This window comes from Hevea brasiliensis, chromosome 9 (genome assembly GCF_030052815.1).
Source record: "Hevea brasiliensis isolate MT/VB/25A 57/8 chromosome 9, ASM3005281v1, whole genome shotgun sequence".
NCBI classification, from domain to species: domain Eukaryota; kingdom Viridiplantae; phylum Streptophyta; class Magnoliopsida; order Malpighiales; family Euphorbiaceae; genus Hevea; species Hevea brasiliensis.
In genome coordinates this window covers 21,734,376-21,756,902 of record NC_079501.1, presented here as the reverse complement: position 1 = coordinate 21,756,902, position 22,527 = coordinate 21,734,376, and the positions used below count along the sequence as shown (strand labels likewise).

At 36.0% G+C, this 22,527-nt stretch overlaps 1 protein-coding gene and 1 pseudogene across 1 annotated transcript; both read left to right on the top strand.

The window, feature by feature from the left end:
- Window positions 1–3,821: 3,821 nt before the first annotated feature.
- Window positions 3,822–6,695, top strand: LOC110672396 (receptor-like protein kinase FERONIA). Its single transcript, XM_021835165.2, has one exon. It carries the CDS (start codon window positions 3,925–3,927, stop codon window positions 6,493–6,495), a length of 2,571 nt encoding a protein of 856 aa, XP_021690857.2. The 5' UTR covers window positions 3,822–3,924; the 3' UTR covers window positions 6,496–6,695.
- A 668-nt stretch (window positions 6,696–7,363) lies between these two features.
- Window positions 7,364–16,922, top strand: LOC110648138 (uncharacterized; annotated as a pseudogene).
- Window positions 16,923–22,527: the final 5,605 nt, after the last annotated feature.

Below are 22,527 nucleotides of genomic sequence, written 5' to 3'. Positions count from 1 at the left end.
AAAAGTTTATTTTATAATATAATTTTATTATATTTTAAAAATGTTAATATATATTTTTTTTAAATAAGAAAATCCTAAAATTAAAAAAAAAAAAGAAAAAATAATGGATGATAATTTATTTTGTAATATAATTCTATTATAGTTTAAAAAGTAATATAAATATGTTTTAAAATATTATATTTAAAAAAAAAGCTAAAAGATTTTGAACGGATAAAGTTTTTCTTTTCAAATAGAAAATTTTTACTATTCTTTATAAAAATTAAATATTTTAAAATTTCTATTTGGATGGAGTCTAAGCTTAAAATAAATTAGAAAAAGGAAAAAGTTAAAAAAATAAAATAGAAATAGGTAGAAAATAGAAATTTATTTTGCTTTCCTACTTTGCCTGGGAAATTTTTTGAACTTAAATTCGTATAAAACTTTAAAATAAATCTTTTTTAAATTCAAAGTTCTAATTTGAAAAATCGTCTACTCTATTATTAAACAAAATAATTTAAATGTTGTTATCAAACATATTTATTTATTTATTTATTATCATATTTAATATAAAAAGGAAAAAAAGTTTTTCCTACAAGTCTATAATCTTATCTTAATATTTAAAAATAATTATCGAAAAAAATTGTGTTTGAAATATATTATATCTTAAATAAAATAAAAATATCATAAAATTAAAAAGTAAAGAAATTAATTAAAAAAAACTCCATATATTATATTAGGAGTTAAATAGAGTTCTCATGTAATAGTATTTAAATGGGATTATAAGACTTTGGTGTTGGATTTGTATAAGATTGTGGCCAATAAAATTACACAAATATAATGAAGATAAACATTATCTAGTGGATTTTCTAAAAAAAGAATATATATAACTATATAGAAAATAAATGTAATCCTAATGAATGTATAAAAACTAGGGAGAGTTGCCATGCATAAGCCCATTTTGTGGGTAGTGTGTGTTACTTCAAAAAATTTTTAAGGGAAAAAAGGACCTTAAGTATTCAACCTATTTCTAATAATATAATCCAACTTTTTATCAATAATAATTGCTCTTTTTTTTTTAAAAAAAGTTGAATAATTTTATTAAAATAGAACTATAGCTAAAAAATCAGCTATAGAAACTAGACATACTTACATAATCTATTTATTTTGCAAGAATTTGAAAGGTACAAGAGAGTAATTCAATAGTTTATAGATCTTCATCAAATGATTCAATGTAGGCTTGATGAAGAGGTCTACTCTGTTTGCATTAAAAAAATTTTTAAAGATCAATGATGCAATTATTTTATTCAAATAACTTTCCCTAAAAAGTCTTGTGCTTGTGAACTCCGAGCTATAATTCAATGAAATCTAGGGAAATAAGTAATACAGAAAAGCATAGAGAAGAGAGGAGTTGGAAGGTCACCAAAGAAGCAAGCAAAGAGTACATTGGAGTCGCATGGAAGAGAGGGAGAGATAATGATGGCCCTAATGTGGAGGTTGGGGGTGGGAGTCCGGAGGAGGGTAAGGAAGAGGTCAAGGAGGTACTTGTAATTTTTGTATATATAATGCAAATTACAGTTTACAATTATTTAGCGTTTATTATTTTCTTAAATGATGACAGAAGATTAAAAAAGGGGATGAGATTGTGTTGTGAACCTATAGATTAATGTTTATGCTAGTCATTGCATATACACCACATATATAGGTAGGGATAACATGAACAATAGGTCACTTGATTTTTTATTTATCGCACTTTGTGTTCTTTTAAGGCACAATTTGTTATTGGTTGATCAAAATAAGAATTGATCACCTCAAACAAATTTAGAAAATAATGAAATCAATGAAAATCAATGATGAATTGGTTTTTCATAAATTTCTAATGTCAAAATTTTCATTCAAACAACTTTGTATAGACTTATATTATTTTATGGATATTCTATGCTTATTATTTATAATTGGCAAAATTACATGTTTCTTCATCATCCGACATTTGATAAATGCATATTGAATTGCTTATTTAAGGCAAAAGTCAAAATTTTCAATTTTATAAAATTTCTTCAATTGCAAAAATATTAGTTTAGTTGTCCAAAATTTAAAGATATGAATAAAATAAATAATTAACTAAAAGGTTTGAATTTTTTGACTAATAACCGTTAAATAAATTATATTTTAATTTAATTAATTTTATAGGTAAATATTATTATTATTATTATTCTATATGAAAAATTTTAAAAATAATTTTAAAAAAATTAATTATAAATATGTACAATGAGTGCAAACATATAACACATGTTGTAAAAAAACTAAATTTTTATAAAAGCATACCACTCCTTAAGCTAGCTAGGATAGCGAGTATTTTTGGATATTCATGAGATCATGTCGTGACCTGACCTAATTATTATTATTATTATTATTAGGGTAAATGACTATTTAATTTCTGTATTTTAACGAAACTAATTACTTAATCTATATATTTTGAAAAATATATTTATTTAGTCCCTATATTTTACTTCCGTTAAACTATTTAGTCTCTCCGTTAAATTTTTCATTATTTATGTTATTCAAACTACTATTTAGTCCCTTTATTTTAAAAAAATTAATTAGTTAATTCCTACATTTTCAAAAACAGTACTATTTAGTCCATTTATTTTAGTGAAACTAATTAGTTGATCAATATATTTTGAAAAATTTAGCATTTTGAAAATTATATTATTAGATAAAAATAGAAATTTTACAATGCAAAAACTAAATCTGAATTTATATATAATTTTTAAATTTCAATTTCATGGACATCATTTTTACATTTTCACTGTTAGAAAATAATTTTCCTTTATTATTTACAAATTTAAGTAAATTGATTAATTTTTTTGTATAGATAAATTATACTGTTTTTATTAACAGATGAAAGCAAAAAGAGCTTAAGAGGAAAAAGGGTGCGAGCGCCCAGAGAAGTAATGTGGAGAGATAGAAATTAAGAAAGATAAGAGAAATAAGCGGGAGAAGATTAGGATAATTGAGGTATAAAAAATAATTATGAGACTAAATAATTAATGAAGTCAAATTATATAGATTAACGAATGTGTTTTTTTAAAATATAGTGACTAATTAATTAGTTTCACTAAAATAAAGGGACTAGATAATGATTTAATCAATATTAACTAATGAAAAAAATTAATAAAGGAATTAAATATTTTAATGAAAATAAAATATAGAGATTAAATAATATATTTTTTAAAATATAAAAATTAAATAATTAATTTTATTAAAATATAAAAATTAAATAATAATTTATCGTTATTATTATTTTTTTTTTTTAGCCCCTAAAAGAGAAGGGGAAAAGAAACCCATCATACCGTGTCTAAAGGGCAGAGGAAAAGAAGAAAGCAGCTTTGAAAGGGAATCTAAAGAGCCATTTCATTGGAAAAGAAAAAAGGCACCAAAGTCGACGTTCATATCAATTCATAGACCGCGTCAAGGTACTTGGCTAGGTTCCTTAAGCACCGAGAACGAAAGTGGGAAGTAACTTCATAATAGTATTATGGATACCTTCAATAAAACCTTATATTTCAGTGAGATTAATTTGATTAATTAGGTTTGAATCATTCAAATAAAATTCGATTATTTGATGCACTGTTTATTTTTGGTAGCTTTTTGTATAGTGCATTCTTTAAATTTTTTTCATTTAACATGCTTCATTTTATTGTATATAGAAAATGTTCATTCATTAAATTTTAGTCGGATATTATAACATACTAAATTTTTTATTTCGAATTTTTATTAATAAAATTATTTTACTTATTAAAAAAATTGTAAAGGAAGAGAGTAGAATTTAAGACTTCACTGAAAGATAAAAACGAAATTAGCAGACCTTTGATGTCCTTAAATTGAATCTCAACCCCGCCAAGGGCTGTGCTCCCCTCTCCACATTTTGTTTTGCCAAAAACAAACATGAACATGCTCACCCTCACTGTCTACATGATTTCTTTCCATAATCTCCTCCTCTTGGGTACTGCAATCCAAAATCCGCTGGCTTTCACTCCCACCGATTTAATACTCCTCAACTGCGGCACACCATCTAATACCACATCATTGGATGGTCGGAATTGGAAAGGGGATGCCCATTCCAAATTTCTTGCTTCTTCCAACTCTCCAACACTATCAGCGTCTGAAACATCTCCACTAGACCCTCTTGTCACCCTTATTATACCCTACACAACAGCTCGGATTTTTCACTCCAGATTCACATATACTTTCCCAGTCTCACCTGGACCAAAGTTTATTCGTCTCTATTTCTATCCAGCTGTATACTCAGGCCTCAACCCATTGACTTCCTTTTTCACTGTCAACGCTAATAGTTACACCCTTCTAAGCAACTTCAGTGCCTATCTAACTGTTTCTGCTATGAATCCGGCAGTTTCTTACTTCTTCAGGGAATTCATCGTCACTGTGTGGGACAACCAAGTACTCAACATAATCTTTACTCCAGCTCCAAAGTCTTTTGCTTTCATTAACGGAATAGAAGTAGTTTCCATGCCAAACAATCTGTACACAACAGATATAGACAACCGTTATCCCCTGGTCAACTACAACACTTTCTTCTATTTCCATAACACTACCTCTCTTGAAACTGTTTATCGGGTAAACGTTGGAGGTAGATTTGTTGCCAATGTAAACGATACAGGAATGTTTCGAACATGGCTTGATGATTCGAATTATATCTTTGGTGGAGCAACTGGTGTTGTGCACAAGTGGCGTGATGATGTGACGATAAAATATACGAACCACACCCCTGCATACACTGCACCAGCTGAGGTTTACATTACTCAACGCACAATGGGTAGAGTACCTTATGTAAACCTAAATTACAACCTCACTTGGTTTTTCCCTGTTGATTCCGGGTTCAATTACCTTGTCAGGCTCCACTTTTGTGAGAATGAAGTAGACATCACCGGTGAAAATCAACGAGTATTTTCCATATTCATCAATCATATGACAGCCGAGACAGAAGCGGATGTAATGGTATGGAGCGGCGGTAGTGACATTCCGGTATACAGGGACTATGTTGTTTGGGTACCAGAAGGAAGACAGAGCAAGCAGGACTTGTGGCTCGCTCTACACCCCAGTTTGAATAGTAAACCACGATATGCCGATGCAATCTTGAGTGGTTTGGAGATACTCAAGTTGAACAAATTAGATGGTAGTCTAGCAGGGTCCAATCCTGAACTAATTGTGGTCCCTTCATCACCAGATCAACAGCAATCAAGCTTACGGAAGAGGGCGAAGAGCAAATGGTCATCTATAGTAGCAGCCATTATTGGGGCAGTGATAGGTGCTTTATCGACCCTCTCTCTTAGTCTATATTTGCTTAATTCCAAATGGAAAAGGCAAGAAAAGGGCCCAAGCAGTTCAGGCGAGAGGAAGCTTCCAATCCCGCAAGCATCACCACTACCGACTGATATTTGTCGCCGGTTTACGATATTTGAGATCAAAGAAGCGACAAAAGATTTTGACTATCAAAATCTTATCGGCTCTGGAGGATTTGGTAAAGTTTATAAAGGATTCATTGTAAATGGGTCCATAACAGTTGCGATCAAACGTCTAGATTATTCATCAAATCAAGGGACCCGAGAATTCAAGACTGAGATTGAGATGTTGTCTCAGCTCTGCCATGTTAATCTGGTCTCTCTGATTGGATATTGCATTGATGAAGGAGAAATGATGCTTGTATATGATTATATGATCAACGGAACTCTTCGGGAGCATCTCTATGAAACTAAGGATGACCCACTTCCATGGAAGCAAAGACTTGAGATATGCATTGGAGCAGCACGCGGATTACACTATCTTCATACTGGTCTTCCACATACAATCATCCACCGGGATGTGAAGACGAGCAATATCTTGCTAGACGAAAATTGGATTGCAAGAGTTTCTGATTTTGGATTGTCCAGAATAGGATTGAGTGACAATGCAGTTAGTACTGCAGTAAAAGGGACCTGGGGATATTTGGATCCGGAATATGCACGATTTCAGCAATTGACAGCAAAATCTGATGTTTACTCGTTTGGTGTGGTTCTATTTGAAGTATTATGTGGTCGAAAACCACTCGATCACAAGTTAGAGCATAAGGAGAAGAATTTAGCCAATTGGGCACAAGAATGCATTCAAAATGGCACCATTTACCTCATTATTGATCCATATCTGAAGGCCAAGATTGCTCCAGAGTGTTTCAGAAAATTCGTGGAAATTGCAGAAAGTTGTGTGCGTAATCAAGGAAGTGAAAGGCCCACCATGCAGGATGTGATGGGAGAGCTTGAGTTTGCATTGGAGCTACAAGAGACTGCTGATGCTGACAAGGAAAGAATCAATCCTGGGGGTGAATATGTGTATCCTGAAGTATCATTCAATGCTCCTAGTCCTAGATGTACCAATCCTGGTGGATGCGAGTTTGAACAAGTTAGTACAAGTGGTTACACTTCATGGGATACAAACAACGCTACACCGTGTTCCAGCCAGTAGCCACCAAGGATTGGAAGAAGAACAAGAACAATTGGCCTGTGCATTGTTGATTAGATCAACTCTAATGGTCAAAGTGTTTACCTTCGAATAAAGTGGTCAGGGATTTACCAGGTAAATATCACCGCATTTGAATTTAAGGGCATGTAAGTTGTAACAATACCTTAATTTTCAATGAATGGTTTCTCCTTTTCTCTCGCTCACTCTATTCACTCTCTCCCACTCTGTGGTTACTCTTTCTCCCACTGAGTCAATATCTCCTCAATCATTAAAACAAGAGAAAGAAAATCATTAAACCCATTAAAATCATTAAGCAAAATTTTCAATTCATACACAAAATCAACCTAAAATCATTATCAATTCCATCAAAGACTCTCTGCAAATCAACAAGGAAGAGTGCTCACAGAACTCAACAAGTGGAAGGAGATTTGGAGCAAATTTATGTGGTGTTTGACGATGCAAAGATGCAGCAGATGAAGAGAGAATTTTGTTACTCAAAAATTGAAATTATTCAAAATTAAAAATAAAAAATTTAGATTTAATAAACCTAGATATAGATTCCTTGCGCAGGAGCTTCCATGGCCAATGCTTCAAGCTCCACCACGTTCAACAGACAGGGAGACACTCCCGTTCTCTCCTCCCACAGCATCTTGCCACCTCCACTAAACAAACCAAATCACCATTGTCTTCGCCTTCTCAACAATAAACACAGAAGCAGGTCTTGAACAATTTAAAAACGCATGTGGAATCAGAAGCTGAAAGAATAAGAGACGATTTGGTGACGAGTTCTGAAACTGTTCAAGGAGCCGTGAAGCGATATTGTGCGAGGGAAGCTTCGCCGGAGACTAGGAAGAGTCACCCGACCTCACTGCAGCCGCGCGGGAGCATGAGCAAGAGGCAGGGTCAACCGAAGCACCAAAACCGGTAGGCATGGAAGCCCAAGGCCGGCCACAAAATCAATGAAACGGTAACGCTTCACTTCTTTACTTTCATAACCCAAAATAAAATCGAATCAAATGAGAATTTATTGACAAAATTTGATTGAAAAGTAGGAAGTTGGCGGGAAGCTGAGACCATAATAGGAGATCACCGGAGTGTGCCCTCGCTGTAAAGAACAGATCGATTGGAAATGCCATTACGGAAAATACAAGCCCCTCTTTGAACCTGCCAAATGGTAATATTTTCTTTCTTTTCTTTGCTAGTGCTTTTCTTGATTCTTACAAAGTAATTAAAGAGCAAGAGAAGTGCTTTCTCAATCTGCTAAGCTGTGGATGCTTTAAATAATTAGTCTTTGATTTGAATGTGTTAATACTTAACAGTCAACGATGCTCGAAACTTGCAGTCTGTCAGGCTTACCATAATTTATGTTCTGGTTAGTCCTTTTCTTTTTTCCTTTTAGTGCTGAAGTTTTAGTAATTAAAATTTTCAATTTTCTTTTTTTTTTTGGGACAAAATTAATTTTAGCTATTGGGTTGTTGATTTAGCTTGTGCAAAGGAGCAAAATGTTTGTGCAAAGTGTTGTTGCCTCGTGGACCATATAGTTGGAAGGTTTGGTTGATTTTGTTTAACTATGTGAATAAAGGATTTGCTGGTATTTCGAGTTGGATGGTGATTTGGTTTTCTGAATTTTCATGTTAATTTTGAAAACTATTCAAGTTCAAATGTTTTCTGCTTTTTGTTTATAGAGATTCTGCTGAAGTGGAGGCTGAGCAAAAGATACTCGAGGAGGCATGTTCGGCTGTGTTGTGCAATTTGTATGTGTAGTTAAACATTTATATTCACGTTTAGTTGGAGTTTATTGAGCTTACAATCTATTGCTGGCCATTAAGAATGCTAGAGAAAGGGATCGGAGGACTCTCCTACGCACTGTAAGTTCCCTGGGCTAATGTTCATATCCTATTGAGCATAGAGGTTTTTGGTTCATGTTGTTCATCTCAATGTTTTTGGCACGTAACATGAACTATTTAAACTAAATGATCATATCTAAGTCTCTCCATTTGAAATCTTTTTATCCTAACAAAGCATAAATAAAATGTAATGAATCAATTGGGATTAACATGTGCATCTATGAATGCATATTGAATTTTTGATATAACTGGCATATGATATTTGATTGACCTACTTATGGAATTACTATCCTAGTCATGCAGAAGAACAGATGGGTGTAAAAATTTAATGGTTGAAACAGTAATGGTCAAGCTTTGAGGATCTCTTTTCTTAATAAGCTACTACCCTTATTACTTCGTCTGTGGCAGCTTTCCTAGGTTTCTTCTTGGCCTATTGCAAGTTTTTCTGAACTAAGCTGTATATACATGAATTGCTGGAGGTAGGGCCTTGTTAGGGGTCAGTAGTCAGTTAGTTTAGTTCAGAGCTGAATTGAGCTGATCAAATCAAATAAATGGAATCTTTTAAAATCCTAGAACACATTGAAACTGATTTTAGAAAACATTTTAATATACTTTTCAAAGTAGAGAAATGAAACTGTTAAATAATAATAGTAAAATATATAATACTATAGCTGATCTCCTATAGCTCTAACAAGAATAGAGTAGCTAGATGCATTGTGTTTCACACACACACAGAGAAAGAGAGATGGTTTTCTTTCTTTCCCCCCCTTTTTTTATCATTATGCAAGTTTTTCATGAACTAGAGAACCAAATTTTACCCTGATCTCCAAGGAACCAAAATTTTCAAGGATTTTTTTTGGGCAAGGTATCATTTCTGCAAAATGACTGGAACCCAAATATGCAGTAAATAAAAGCAAGTCTCCAAAATTAAAAATAAAATAAAATAAAATCATATCTAACAAATTCTTATAGGATACAATTGCCAAGCCAAATGAAAAATGAATACAGCAGTGACAGCCTCTAATTGATTCAAATTTAACCAAAAGAGGAACCAAACACCCCCCCCCCCCCCAAAAAAAAAAAAAAGGAAAATATCTATGCTTGAAAGAATTTTGGCTACATCTCAGAAACCTACCTAAAATCTGTTAATTAATCCAGATTTATAGCCATGGGATTGAATCCTCGGTTAATGTCAAAACTGCAACATCTGCGATTCTGATTCAGGGATAAGAGTACGAGAAAATTTTTGCGTGTATCTATTCTAATACAGCCTTCTTCTAGGATAATTTGAATATAGTCAATTTCAGACCTAAATCTTTGCCACTCACATGGCAAGAAAGAATGGTTCAGGATCTGGAAGAGTAGCAGGATCACATCTATGCATCTTTTGCACACAATCGCTCTGAATGGACAAAAATGAAAATGTTCTTAGCCAGAGCTAGATATATAAACAAAGAAAAATCACATGAAAAACAAAAGTAACAAATTCAAGCCAAAAGGCAAATATATATATATATATATATTAAAGCAGCATACTTAAAGAAGAAAAGAGTAGAACGTATGTTTGTTGGGTGATATTGATATTAGATCCCATATGCACTAGAATATACAACTCATATTGTCATAAATAACATCAAGCAATTCATGTATGTACAACTTCATTCAGTAAATTAAACACCATAATTGATATTTGGAGGCCACCTGAAGTTACAAGGTAGTAATATAGCAAAATGATAGGAAAAGATAGGAAAATGTCCTTACTCAAATATCCTTGAAGTTCCCCATGCCGACATGCTGAAAAATCTTGGACCAAACCCTCTATGTAAACCTCCCCAACCATCATCCTTCATCAAATTTTTAACAACTTGTCTTGTGGAGCTCTTCCTTTGTTGTCCCATCACCTACAAAGTTGAAACAACTAAATAACAAAAACATAATTACAACACTCAAGGCTCATTGCAAAGGCCACCAGCATTGCAAGCCCAAGCCAGGAGTGGAGAGGGTCAAATGCATGCAACCTTTCCCTTGCACTTGCAAGGTGGTTGTTTCAGTGGTTTGAAGTTGTGACCTCTTACTACAATAAAAATCAAAAGAATATGATAGTTTTATGTTAAATAGTTTGAATAGTACCTGTAAGTGAGTCTTGATGGTATCCAATGGGGTTGTAATACAAGATGTTGTTGCTCCTGCAATAATTCCTCCACTAACCTGAACTAACATTATCGCCAACTGGCTAGGAGCAGTTCCCTTAAGTTCAGTACCATGCCCAAGAGGCTATCCAAAAGAATCAATATATTGCTGAGGAATTGGCTCATAAATGGAAAATAAACACAAATAATTGGTAAAGTTATATAATGTACATGACGTTCTTAGGCTTGAAAACCACTGAATCCTCAAACAGCCTCTAAAATCATATGCATGTTGCATGGCCTCATGTAGGGCTAAGCAGATTATGGTTTTAACTGAAAAACCGAACCAAACCAATTTAATTCCAATTTTCAATTCGGTTTTTCAGTCCATCAATTTGGTTTCCCTTTTTTTTATTTTGTTTTTTGGTCCAGTTTGGTTATTAAGGTTAAAAAAATCCGAAATGACTAAACTGAACCAATAAGTAATGCACCGTTGTTTTGGCTAGATATATAAACCCTCCTTTCTTTGCCTCTGTCCTTTCCCAATCCGCTGCCCTAACCCTCCTCTTCCCTCTTTTTTTTCTTCTGAAGTTTCCTCCCAGAATCCAAATCTCTCTCAGATATTTCTCATAAGCGACCTGCATTTTTTTCCTCTTCTGCTTCATCTGTTGATCTCCTTGCAGAGTCGCTCCTAATCTACCAATCACTGATATTGCACGAGATTTGTCCTTTTCCTTCTGGCAACTATTTCCCATAAGCGACCCCTTCATCTGCTTCATCCATTGATTGTTTAATGGAGTCAGAAGGGGACACTGCAAGGTTATGTGGTGTTCTTTTTGGACATACACAAAACAGGTCCACAATGGTTGCAGCACACTGCCTTGAGCCTCTGGTTTTTCTACTTGTTACTGAGTTCAGTCCTGCTCAGCATTCAGTTGTCCATGCACTGGACAAACTTGTATCCAAGCAAGGAAACGGACAGGAAAAGGACATGCTGTTGTTGAGAAGATAATTGTGAGATGGATAATTATTATTATCTCTTTTTTTTTTCTGTTTTTCCTTCTTTTGGGTTGGTTTAAAGATGAGGTTACCTGTGATTGAAAGAAGGAAGAAACAACAATTACTTATAAGTTCAAAAAGTGATTTTGCTCACATCCGTCCCTTGAATGCTGGACTTGTTTGATTGTTTGATGAATTAATGGGGTTTGTTCCAGATGTTGATCTGTTATTTTGTTTAGTTCTTTAAAATGACAGAACAGACGGACCAAACCGAACTAATTTATTTCAGTTCCATTCAGTTTAGTTAGCTCTTTATTTTGGTTCGGTTCGATTTCTCATTAAACACATTTCGGGTTTTCGGACTAGGTTTAGTTTTGAATTGAACCGACTGATTGCACACAGCACACCCCTAGCCTCTTGTTTAGCATATAACCCAAAAATATGTGGCAGGTTATATAAATCACATTCCTAAGTCTTAACCTTTTGGTCCTTCCTGTTTTTACCATAACAGGAATCCTAAATTTGGTAGCATGTGAACATTTGATGTCAACTACCCATGACTTTCAACTACATGTTACTGGAGTTGATAACACACCCATTCCCCTAACCCAAAAAAAGGTGGTGGCATAGAGAATGAAATTTCAAGGATAGTATCACTGTATGAGAGCAAGATGGATCCAGTAAGGACTGGTTTCTAAAAATAATTTGGCATGCAGTGTCACACCCTACCCCTTTGTAAGGCATAACATGATCCCGTAGTATACCTAATGAATTACCAACTCCATCTACTGATAATCCATTAAATACACTACAAGGGATTTTAAAAACTTTTCTTACTTCTTTTACAGTGGTGAACACTATTTACAGGTGTTAAAAACTTTTGTGATCTGGAGTGAAACAGTTAACACATCTGGACTATTAGTAATTTCTGTAAAAATTTTGGCGGAGTGCCCTCTGTATTTTAGATAAAACAGTTCTTCAGAAAACCTGTAAAAAGCACTTCAATATTTTTCTCAATCTCAACTCCAACAATTAAACAACACAATATATTTCTCAACTCAAATCCACAATAGTTTTTCAAAGACTGAGATAAAAGAAATACAGTACAATTTTTACAAGTCAAAATAACTTATAATTTACTTTACAACTTTAATGTACAATTTTAATTTACAACTGCTCAAAACCAAAAACAATATATACATACAGTGAACATACATTACAGTACAAAATGCAAAATGTGGTATACTCAATATACCCGATGATCTCTCGCCGGATGTACTAGCAGTCTAGTCTGCTGCCCTGTCGGTCTGTCTACCTGCGACAGCAATGAAAAGCTATCGCTGAGACAATGTCTCAGTGGTGCACAACATTAACCAAATACAACTTTAAATCACAATTCATAAATCATATAAATGATGGATACGTAAAATCATAGTTAAATCCAAGACAATGAATGTCAGAAGGAATTTAACACAATATCACAATAAATCTCAGTAATCAAAACATAGTTAAATTCAAAAGACAGTGAATGTCAATAAGAATTTAAACCCCATTTCACAATTTCACAGTTCATATCAATAAACCACACACAGCTTAATCATGTTCCAAAGTTCAATTCGTCCCAAAAGACGATGGCTAATGAGGTATTCAATTCGTCCCAAAAGTCGATGACTAATGAGGAATAACATAGCTAGCTAGCAAAAATATGAGTACTCATTCTATTCGTCCTCAACAGGCACACACCTCAACACTTCAGCCAGAGAGGGAATTCAATTCGTCCCACTAGACAAGCTAGCGAGGAAAACAATCAATAATCATGATAGCTGTGGTTTCAAACCATTTCCAATGCTTTTCAATCAATAAGTATCCATCAATATCATTCAAACAATTTTTCACAGTTTCAAACTATTTACAATGTTTTTCAAGCAATAAGTATCCATTCAAACACATTTCCACAATTTAAAACAATAATGTACAAATAGTCATAATTCATTTCAATTGAAAAATTCAAAAGAAATAGCTGTTGTGCACAAACCTCTGATAACTGTCTCCTGGCTTTGACTCAGTGTTTTCTTCCCTTTCCCTGAGTCTTTGCTAACTGATAAACACAATTTGAAGTGTATCAGTACTTAATTAAACTGTCTTTAACGATAATACTTGATAAGTAATTCACTGAATGCTATTATTTGCTTAGTCAACCTAATATGTCGACCCTCGATGCGTTCTAGGTAAATTAGGTTTTAATGTTACTAATATGTCACAGTCGATAGTCTTTTAGGGTTGGTACATGTTACCAAGTTCATTCCCATGTATACTGCGTTTTCTTGCAATTTGCTGGATTCCGGGATGCTAGTTTGACCTAGCCGGACGGCCTAGTTCCCTCGGTTTTCGGGTTTCAGTCAAAACTACAAACTTGTAGATCTATGTCTTATTGCATGCGGGGCAAAATTTCAGGTCATTCTGAGTTATGTAGACCAAGTTATGGTCATTTTACTATTGCTGGTCAAATTGCATCAAAATTGGTCACTTTAGGTCATTTTAGGTCAATTTTGGTTCGGCCAGTTTTTGGACCCGAAATTGTGCAAGCTGTTTGACTTGCTTATGGTCATTTTTGGGCTTTGGTGTCTTCATAAGACTTGTAGATATAGGTCTTAACTATTCATGGTCAAAATTTCAGGTCAATTGGACCTGTTTTGAGAGAGTTATGGCCTAAACACTAACTGCTGCCCAAATGGTCAATTTTCAGGCTTTATTTGCACTTAATCCGGATTTGGTCATTTTTCAAGCTACCTTGCAAGCAGAATTTTGGCAAGCTTTCTTCATGAAAGTTGGCACATTTTGTGCCTAGTTTCACCTCCAATTGGTCTCACACCAATTGGAGCCACACACTTAAAGTTATAGGCCTAAAACACAAACTGCCTTATTGCATTTCTTTCATACACATCAAGGATCACTCCTAACACTTACCAAACTCAATATTCAAGTCAATTCTGGTTGTATCATGACCTAAACATAATTCACAACACATTATAAGTCATTTTGGCAGCTTACAATTACATTCAACATACACCATAAAGTGCAGAATTTTTCAACTCAATTTACAACAATTCAATCACCTAACCATAACATTTTCTTCATGTCCAACTTCACACCATCATATATACACTCAAACTGCCATAACATCCAACACAAGTCAACATTAATATACCATAAACCAAGCATGAATTCCAGCATTCTTCAAGAGTCAACAACCTGCCGCATTAGTGCATTTACAATCCATTAATTTCCAAGCTTCAAATTTCAATTCACATTTACATATACTAAGTATACATCACCCAAACAATTTCCTACACAATATACATTTAATCAATCATTTAATTCACCATTTATAAGCAAAAATAAAATGTCTTCAAGGTGTTTCCATGGCTGCCAAAAGTACACTTCCCCATTCAACATCAAACCTCAAAAATCTCTCCATAAATCAAACACCCATAACATGCTTACAAACTTTAACAAAACAATATTCAAAAACACAAACTTACCTATTGTTGGGACTTGTTAAATCTTCACTAAACTCCCTTGATTTTGGTATCTACTTCTTCCTTGTGAGGTGGGGATCAAAATTAATGAAGACAAGTAACCAAAATCTAGCTTGAAAATGGGTGTAATGAACCATGCATTTGGGTGGCCATGGGAGAACCTTGGAACTTCTTTATTTCGGCAATGGTGAGGAATGAAGGTTGAAGATGAGCTTAGTGGAAGTAATCTGCCCACTTAATGAATATTTTAATTCTCATAGTGCTCCACTCATGCATTTTTAATCATATTATATGTTTAAGTGCTAATTACCCCATTTACCCTCCATTTTTGTTATTTACATTAGGTACCACTAAATTAATTTTTCATTATATTTTGCAAGTATAATATTATTTATTTTTGATGGACATTTAGGTCAAAAGACAACTCGGAGTGTCAAATAACCACAATGCCCCTGTTCGGGTTGCATTCCCGATTTTTCTGTAACACCGGGTTTTGTCCGTTTTTTGATTTTTCACTTTTCTTTGTACTAATTATTTAATTTTTCTTTGATATTTCTAATGATATTTATACTTCAATAAATATTTATTTGAGTCCTAAAAATATTTTCCAGGGTTTCCCTCGGTCCAGGGCTAGTCAACGGTCCACGCCGTGACTTCCCGGTGCGGTCACCCATCGCTAGGGTTCTCGGCTCGGTTAACTTGGTTGCATTTCTTTACTATTATTTTTCCTTTGTTTTTCTTGTATTTTCTTTTCTTGTATTTCATTATTTTATGTCTCCTCACTCATATCGAAGTGTAGTTCTAGGCATCCTAACTGTCCGGACAACACTGGTCATAGGAACAGTAGAACGCACTACCGAACTTAGGGGTGTTACATGCAGTAATGTAAACTTTATTGAAAATAAAAGCAAGAATGTCTCACCTCCAAATTATGCATTCACTTGAACTGTAACTTGCCCACCATACAGCACTAGATGGAGAATAAGTGATACATGCATTTTATAGAGTCATTTGAGTTAAATTTCATAGTCATTTTATTGATATATTAGTTATTTATAGTTAATTTTATGAGTTTTTTAGTTAATTTTTCATAATTATCAATTTTTAGACTAAATTGTAATTTTGCTTTTGTTTTGTAGATAAAAAGTATTTTTCAGGAACTAAAATGTAATTATGTAAGTGATGAGCAATTTCCAGATCCAAAAGTGCTAAAATGAAGCTTGGACATTGAAGATTGTGAAGCTGCCGAAATCCGCATGATTTGCTGCACAACCTGTGCAGTTTTTGCATAAGAATTGGAAGATATTAAATATCTGCTGAAAAGTGCATAACTTGCTGCACAACTTATGCAGGTCCCTTATGTAGCTTCACGGAAGGAATTTTCAGATAGTCGAAACTTGCATAATTTGCTGCATAACCTATGCAATCCGGTTATGTACCTTCACGGGAGGCTTCCAAACATGCCAAAATCTGCACAACCTGTGCAGATCCTGCACAACATGTGCACTTCCTAATTAATTGACTGAAGAAGCAAATATTTTCACATGTGTAATGACTTTATTTCAGCCCATTTTTAGCCTATCCTAGGATTTTTGTTAAGGGTATTTAAGCATTTTTACATCACATTTTACAAAGAGAGGAATAACAAGGGAGGGAAGGAATTTTTGTGAGAAAGAAGAGAGAGAAAAGGGAGTCACGCCATTTTTGGATTGCTCCAACTGGGATTTTGACTCTTCTTCATCAGATTCTTAACAACAAAAATTGGGTTTTTCAGTTTTAATTTTATTTTTCATGTTTTATTTATTCTTCTACATAAAATCTCTTGTATTGAACATAAATTATGAGTAGTTTTCTTTGATTCTGGAGTTAGGTATGTAATATTTGAGTTATTTTTGTGGATTTAAACTGGATTAATTCTAATTTAATGAATTTATGAGGTTTAATCCATTTCTTGTGTACTTATTCACATGCTTAATGAAGGGTCTCATTAAATTATGTTCTTAATCCTTGGTTGAAGCAACAAAAGGAGAAGACTAAGTGATAGATAATCAAGAAATTTGTCACGACCCAACCTATGGGCCGGACTGGCACTAGGATCTGGGCCAACCTAAAGCCCCCGAGGCCTGTAGTAAGCCTAACTATTCCTTAACCCAACTCTAAAGCCCATTTGGGCTCAATTTCAAGAAATCAACCGGACATAGTTCGGCCATAAAATGGACATTTTAACGGGGAGTTTTTTACTCACCCGACCTGTAAACACAATAAATACTCAATTGGGGAGCCACATACTCATATCATCATAAAAATAAATGGGAGCTAAGCTACCTCATCAAGTCTATCAAACATGCATGTGATAATAAATTTACAGGTCCAAAATAACAATTTATATTACAGTCCCAATTCAAATAAATATTTCTAACACATGCGGAAATTCTAGAAGTTTATAGAATTACACAAACATGAATAGATGACCTGCGAGGGAGAAAAACAGGTTAACCTTAAAAATATCCTCCTGTGGCCGGGAAAAATATTGAATAGGAGTGAGCGTTCGACTCAGAGAGTAAAATATCAATTTTAACCATAATCTCTATAACTATCTAAAGCTAATACATCCTGTAAAGTGAAATGCAACATCAGCAATAAATTCACATCATAACAGCAAAAAGGTAATTTGGAGCACTCACACACCCAGTAATATTAATCATAATATATGGGAGCTGATCCCCTATACAGCTCTCTTAAATTCAACCTGCGCCAGCGAAGAACTCAAGCCGGACTTTCGCTTAATAAACTAAATCGGGGTCCCAGCGAAGAACTCAAGCCGTGTCTACCCCGAAGGACCAGGTCCCAGCGAAGATCTCAAGTCGTGTCTACCCGTCCTATCCATAGTCCACACCACATCACACGCACGCCAACGCACGCACACTGCTCTAAATTACCACAACAACATCCATGGCACTTTAACAGTTGTGAATGCAACATAAAACGTGCCTAGAGTTTAACTACATAGATATATACATATAAGTGATGCATGGGCATGCTTGAACATATAATAATGTCGAAATTACAATTAAAATTAATATTTTACTCACAGACTTGACAGCGGTCACTGTGGCGGCTGGGCGGAGGAAGAAGGCTGTCCCAGCTCACTTGACAATTTTATTACAATCATTTAATAAATTGACTCAATACAAATCAAGAAAAGACCAAATACGTCCTAAGTCGTGCTGAAAATCCGGCAGAGTCTCCCCTATACCTAGGACTTACCCAACCTGCAAAAGGGCTCAAAACACACTTCTATATTCACAACCCATATATCCGCAACTCAATCACATCACACAGCCCCTCCTGGGCCCATCAAATCAGTCATCCATCACAATATGTAAAATTTTAATTTAGTCCTTATAATTGATCATTTTTGCAAAAACTGCCCAAATAAGCTCTAAAAATTCTAAAACTTTCCCCCACGGTCCTTAGCAATATTACTAGGCTATTGCAAAAAGAATCAAAATTTTCTGAGCTACCACGAATATTTTATAGATTTTTAATCCTATTTAAGCACTAGAAAATTACGAAAAAGCAAGGTTCGGGTTTACCTTTGCCGATTCCAACTCCGGGGACGCACTCGGGACGTCTGACAATGGTGGGGTAGCCAAAACCTCGATTCAATTCGAAGACTTTTTCCGGTAGCTGGTCTATCTGGCCGGAAATTTACAAACCTGAACAACTGTCGAATTTCCGCGAATTGAAGATACCTACACGAAGCCCACAACATTGGGGTTAGTACATAAATTTTACAGAATTTTTTAAGCTCATTTAATGCTCGGAAAAATACTACGAAGTTCCATGGGACCCACCGATAAACGGTGTCAAAAAAATTTGAAATTTATATCGCCGCGAAGCTCTCGACGAGTGGAGCGCTCTGGTACTCTCGGTTTTCTTGTGGGGTTCACGGTTTGCGAGAAATCTAGCCCAAAAGTCAAAATGGGCTAAAACTTCTCGGGCAAAAATTGGACAAACCGCTCGATGGATTTCGGTGTTCTTGGTGTCTATAGAAAGCTCTCAACGAGTAGATGGATTTAGACACAAGACCCGGTCCGATTGGTGGCTGGATCGGCCGAATTTCGGCCGGGAAGACGAAGCGGTGCACTTGCACATCGCGTCGCTTCAGGCGCATTTTGCAGGCATTCCAGGAGGCGACCGACGAGGGGAGGTGGCTGGGGAGGCGCGCCGGTGAGCTGGGGTGGCAGGGGAGGCGGCGGTGCGGCAAGGGGAGGAGGGAGGAGAGAGAAAACGGGAGAGAAAACGGGAGAGAAAGAGAGAGGGGTCGGGACGCGCGCGAGGAGGAAGAAAAAGGAAGAAGCCGGTCCGATCTGGTCAGGTTCGATTCAGCCGGTTCGATTTAGAATACAAAATTTTAAATTTTTACTCTGCCTTATGACCGAAAACGAGGTCCAAAAATTTCGAAAAAATTTCAGAAAACTCAAAAAAATTCGTAGACTCATAATATATTTTTAGTTTTGTCACGTGGTTTTTAAATTAATTGTTAAAAATCATCAAAGTTTTATATTTTCAGAAAATCAAACCCGATTTTAAAAATCTGAAAAATTTCAAATAATTTCCTAAATTTTAAATAAAATTAAAACATCAATATTTGCCCAAAAATGATAAATTTAAAAATTATGGGTGTTACATTCTTCCCCCCCCTTACAGAAAATTCGTCCTCGAATTTTACATAAGGCAGAATAAAGTACATGATTACATATTGAACAGATAAGGGTACTTGCTGCGCATGTCCCGTTCTGACTCCCAGGTACACTCTTCCACTGACTGGCTCCTCCACAAAACCTTAACCATAGGGATCTGTTTTGATCTTAGCTGTCTCACTTGGTAGTCCACTATGGCTACAGGTTGCTCCTCAAATGTCAAGTTCTCTTTTTTGCTCTATTACATCCGACTGTAGTACATGAGAAGGATCTGGAATGTATTTCCTGAGCATGGAGATGTGAAACACAGGATGAACATGAGAAAGGTTGGGTGGTAGCTTCAACTGGTAGGCAACTGCTCCAACTCTATCAGTAACCTCAAAAGGTCCAATATACCGAGGTGCCAACTTGCCCTTCTTTCCAAATCTCATGACTCCCTTCATCGGAGAAACCTTCAAGAATACGTAGTCGCCTACTGCAAATTCTACATCCCTTCGCTTGGGGTCTGCATAACTCTTCTGCCTACTGAAAGCTGTTTTCAATCGTTCCCTGATTAAAGGAACCATCTCTGAAGTGTACTGCACTAGATCTACATCATGCACCTTCGCTTCTCCCACTTCCGTCCAACACAGAGGAGACCTACACTTTCTTCCATATAGTGCCTCATAGGGTGCCATCTCTATGCTGGAATGGTAACTGTTGTTGTAGGCAAATTCCACCAAAGCTAGCTAATCATCCCATTGACCTCCAAAATCCAAAACACTCATGCGAAGCATGTCTTCCAGTGTTTGGATTTTCCTTTCGGACTGTCTGTCTGTCTGAGGGTGGAAAGCAGTACTAAAGTTCAACTGTGTGCCAAGTGCCTCCTGCAACTTCCTCCAAAATCGAGAAGTGAACTGGGGCCCTCTGTCAGATATTATGGAAGCCGGAATTCCATGCAATCTAACTTTTTCTCGAATGTAGAGTCGGGCGTACTGTGCCACAGAATATGTAGTCTTCACAGGCAAGAAGTGAGCTGTCTTAGTTAGGCGGTCTACAATTATCCATATCGAATCATATTCTCGCGTGGTACGAGGCAACCCAGTCACAAAATTCATAGTAATCATTTCCCACTTTCATTCTGGAATAGGGAGCTCTTGCAGCTTCCCTAACGGTCTCTGGTGTTCAAACTTCACTTTCTGACAAGTCAAGCACTTGGACACAAAGTTCGCTATGTCTCTTCATGCCATTCCACCAATAGCTATCTTTCACATCATGGTACATCTTGGTGGAGCCTGGGTGGACATTGTACAGTGTATAGTGTGCCTCTCGCATGATTTCATTTCTAAGATTGTCCACATCGGGCACGCATATCCTAAAACCTTGCACTAGGGCGCCATCATTGGCAAATCCAAACTCACCACCTTCACCCTGCTGTACTCTTTCTATGATTTTCATCAATTGTTGGTCTCTGTGCTGCGAAACTCTAACTCTGTCTCGCAAGTCTGGCCTCACTGAAAAATGAGCCAACAATACCCCCTCATCTGAAAGATCTAGGATTAAACCTTGATCCATCAACTCATGTACTTCCTGAATCAACGGTCTCTTCTCTGCTGAAATGTGAGCCAAACTGCCAGAAGATTTTCTGCTCAAAGCATCTGCTACTACATTGGCCTTCCCAGGGTGGTACTGGATGGTGCAATCATAGTCTTTCAGAAGCTCCATCCATCTTCTCTGTCTCAAGTTTAAATCTCTCTGTTGAAAAATGTACTTCAAACTCTTGTGGTCGGTGTATATCTTGCACACTTCACCATACAGCTAGTGTCTCCAGATTTTTAGTGCAAAGACTACAGCCGCCATTTCCAAATCATGGGTGGGGTAGTTCTGCTCATGCCTCTTCAGCTGCCTTGAAGCATGAGCCACTACTTTTCTATTCTGCATCAAAACACACCTTAGGCCAACTCTGGAGGCGTCACAGTACACGGTGTATCCTTCACCGCTCATAGGTAGTGTCAACACAGGGGTAGTGGTTAGACACTCCTTAAGCTTCTGGAAACTCTCCTCACAGTCATCTGTCCAAATGAATGGAACATTATTCCTAGTCAACTTAGTTAGGGGAGCCGCTATCCTGGAAAAATCTTGCACAAAACGCCTATAATAGCCAGCTAGACCCAGAAAACTTCCAACCTCAGTGACTATTGTAGGCCTAAGCCAATCAGTTACAGCTTCAATTTTCTTGGGATCTACTTGAATGCCTTCACTAGAAACCACGTGTCCCAAGAATGAGATGCTTTCTAGCCAAAATTCACATTTTGAGAATTTGGCATATAGCTGGTGCTCCCTCAAAGTCTGCAACACCATTCTCAAGTGCCACACGTGTTCTTCCTCGGTCCGAGAGTATACCAAAATGTCATCTATGAATACGATGACAAAACGGTCCAAAAATGGCTTGAACGCCCGGTTCATCAAGTCCATGAAGGCTGCTGGTGCATTAGTGAGTCCAAAAGACATCACCAAGAACTCATAATGACCATATCTAGTCCTGAATGCTGTTTTGGACACATCCTCATTCTTGATTCTCAACTGATGGCAGCCTGATCGCAGGTCTATCTTGGAAAAGAATCTAGCCCCTTGGAGCTGATCAAACAGATCGTCGATCCGAGGAAGTGGATACTTGTTCTTTACAGTCACCTTGTTCAGCTGTCTATAGTCAATACACAACCTCAATGACCCATCCTTCTTTCTCACAAATAGAATAGGAGCACCCCAGGGTGAAGTGCTCGGACGTATGAAACCCTTGTCCAAAAGCTCCTGTAGTTGCTCCTTTAACTCTTTC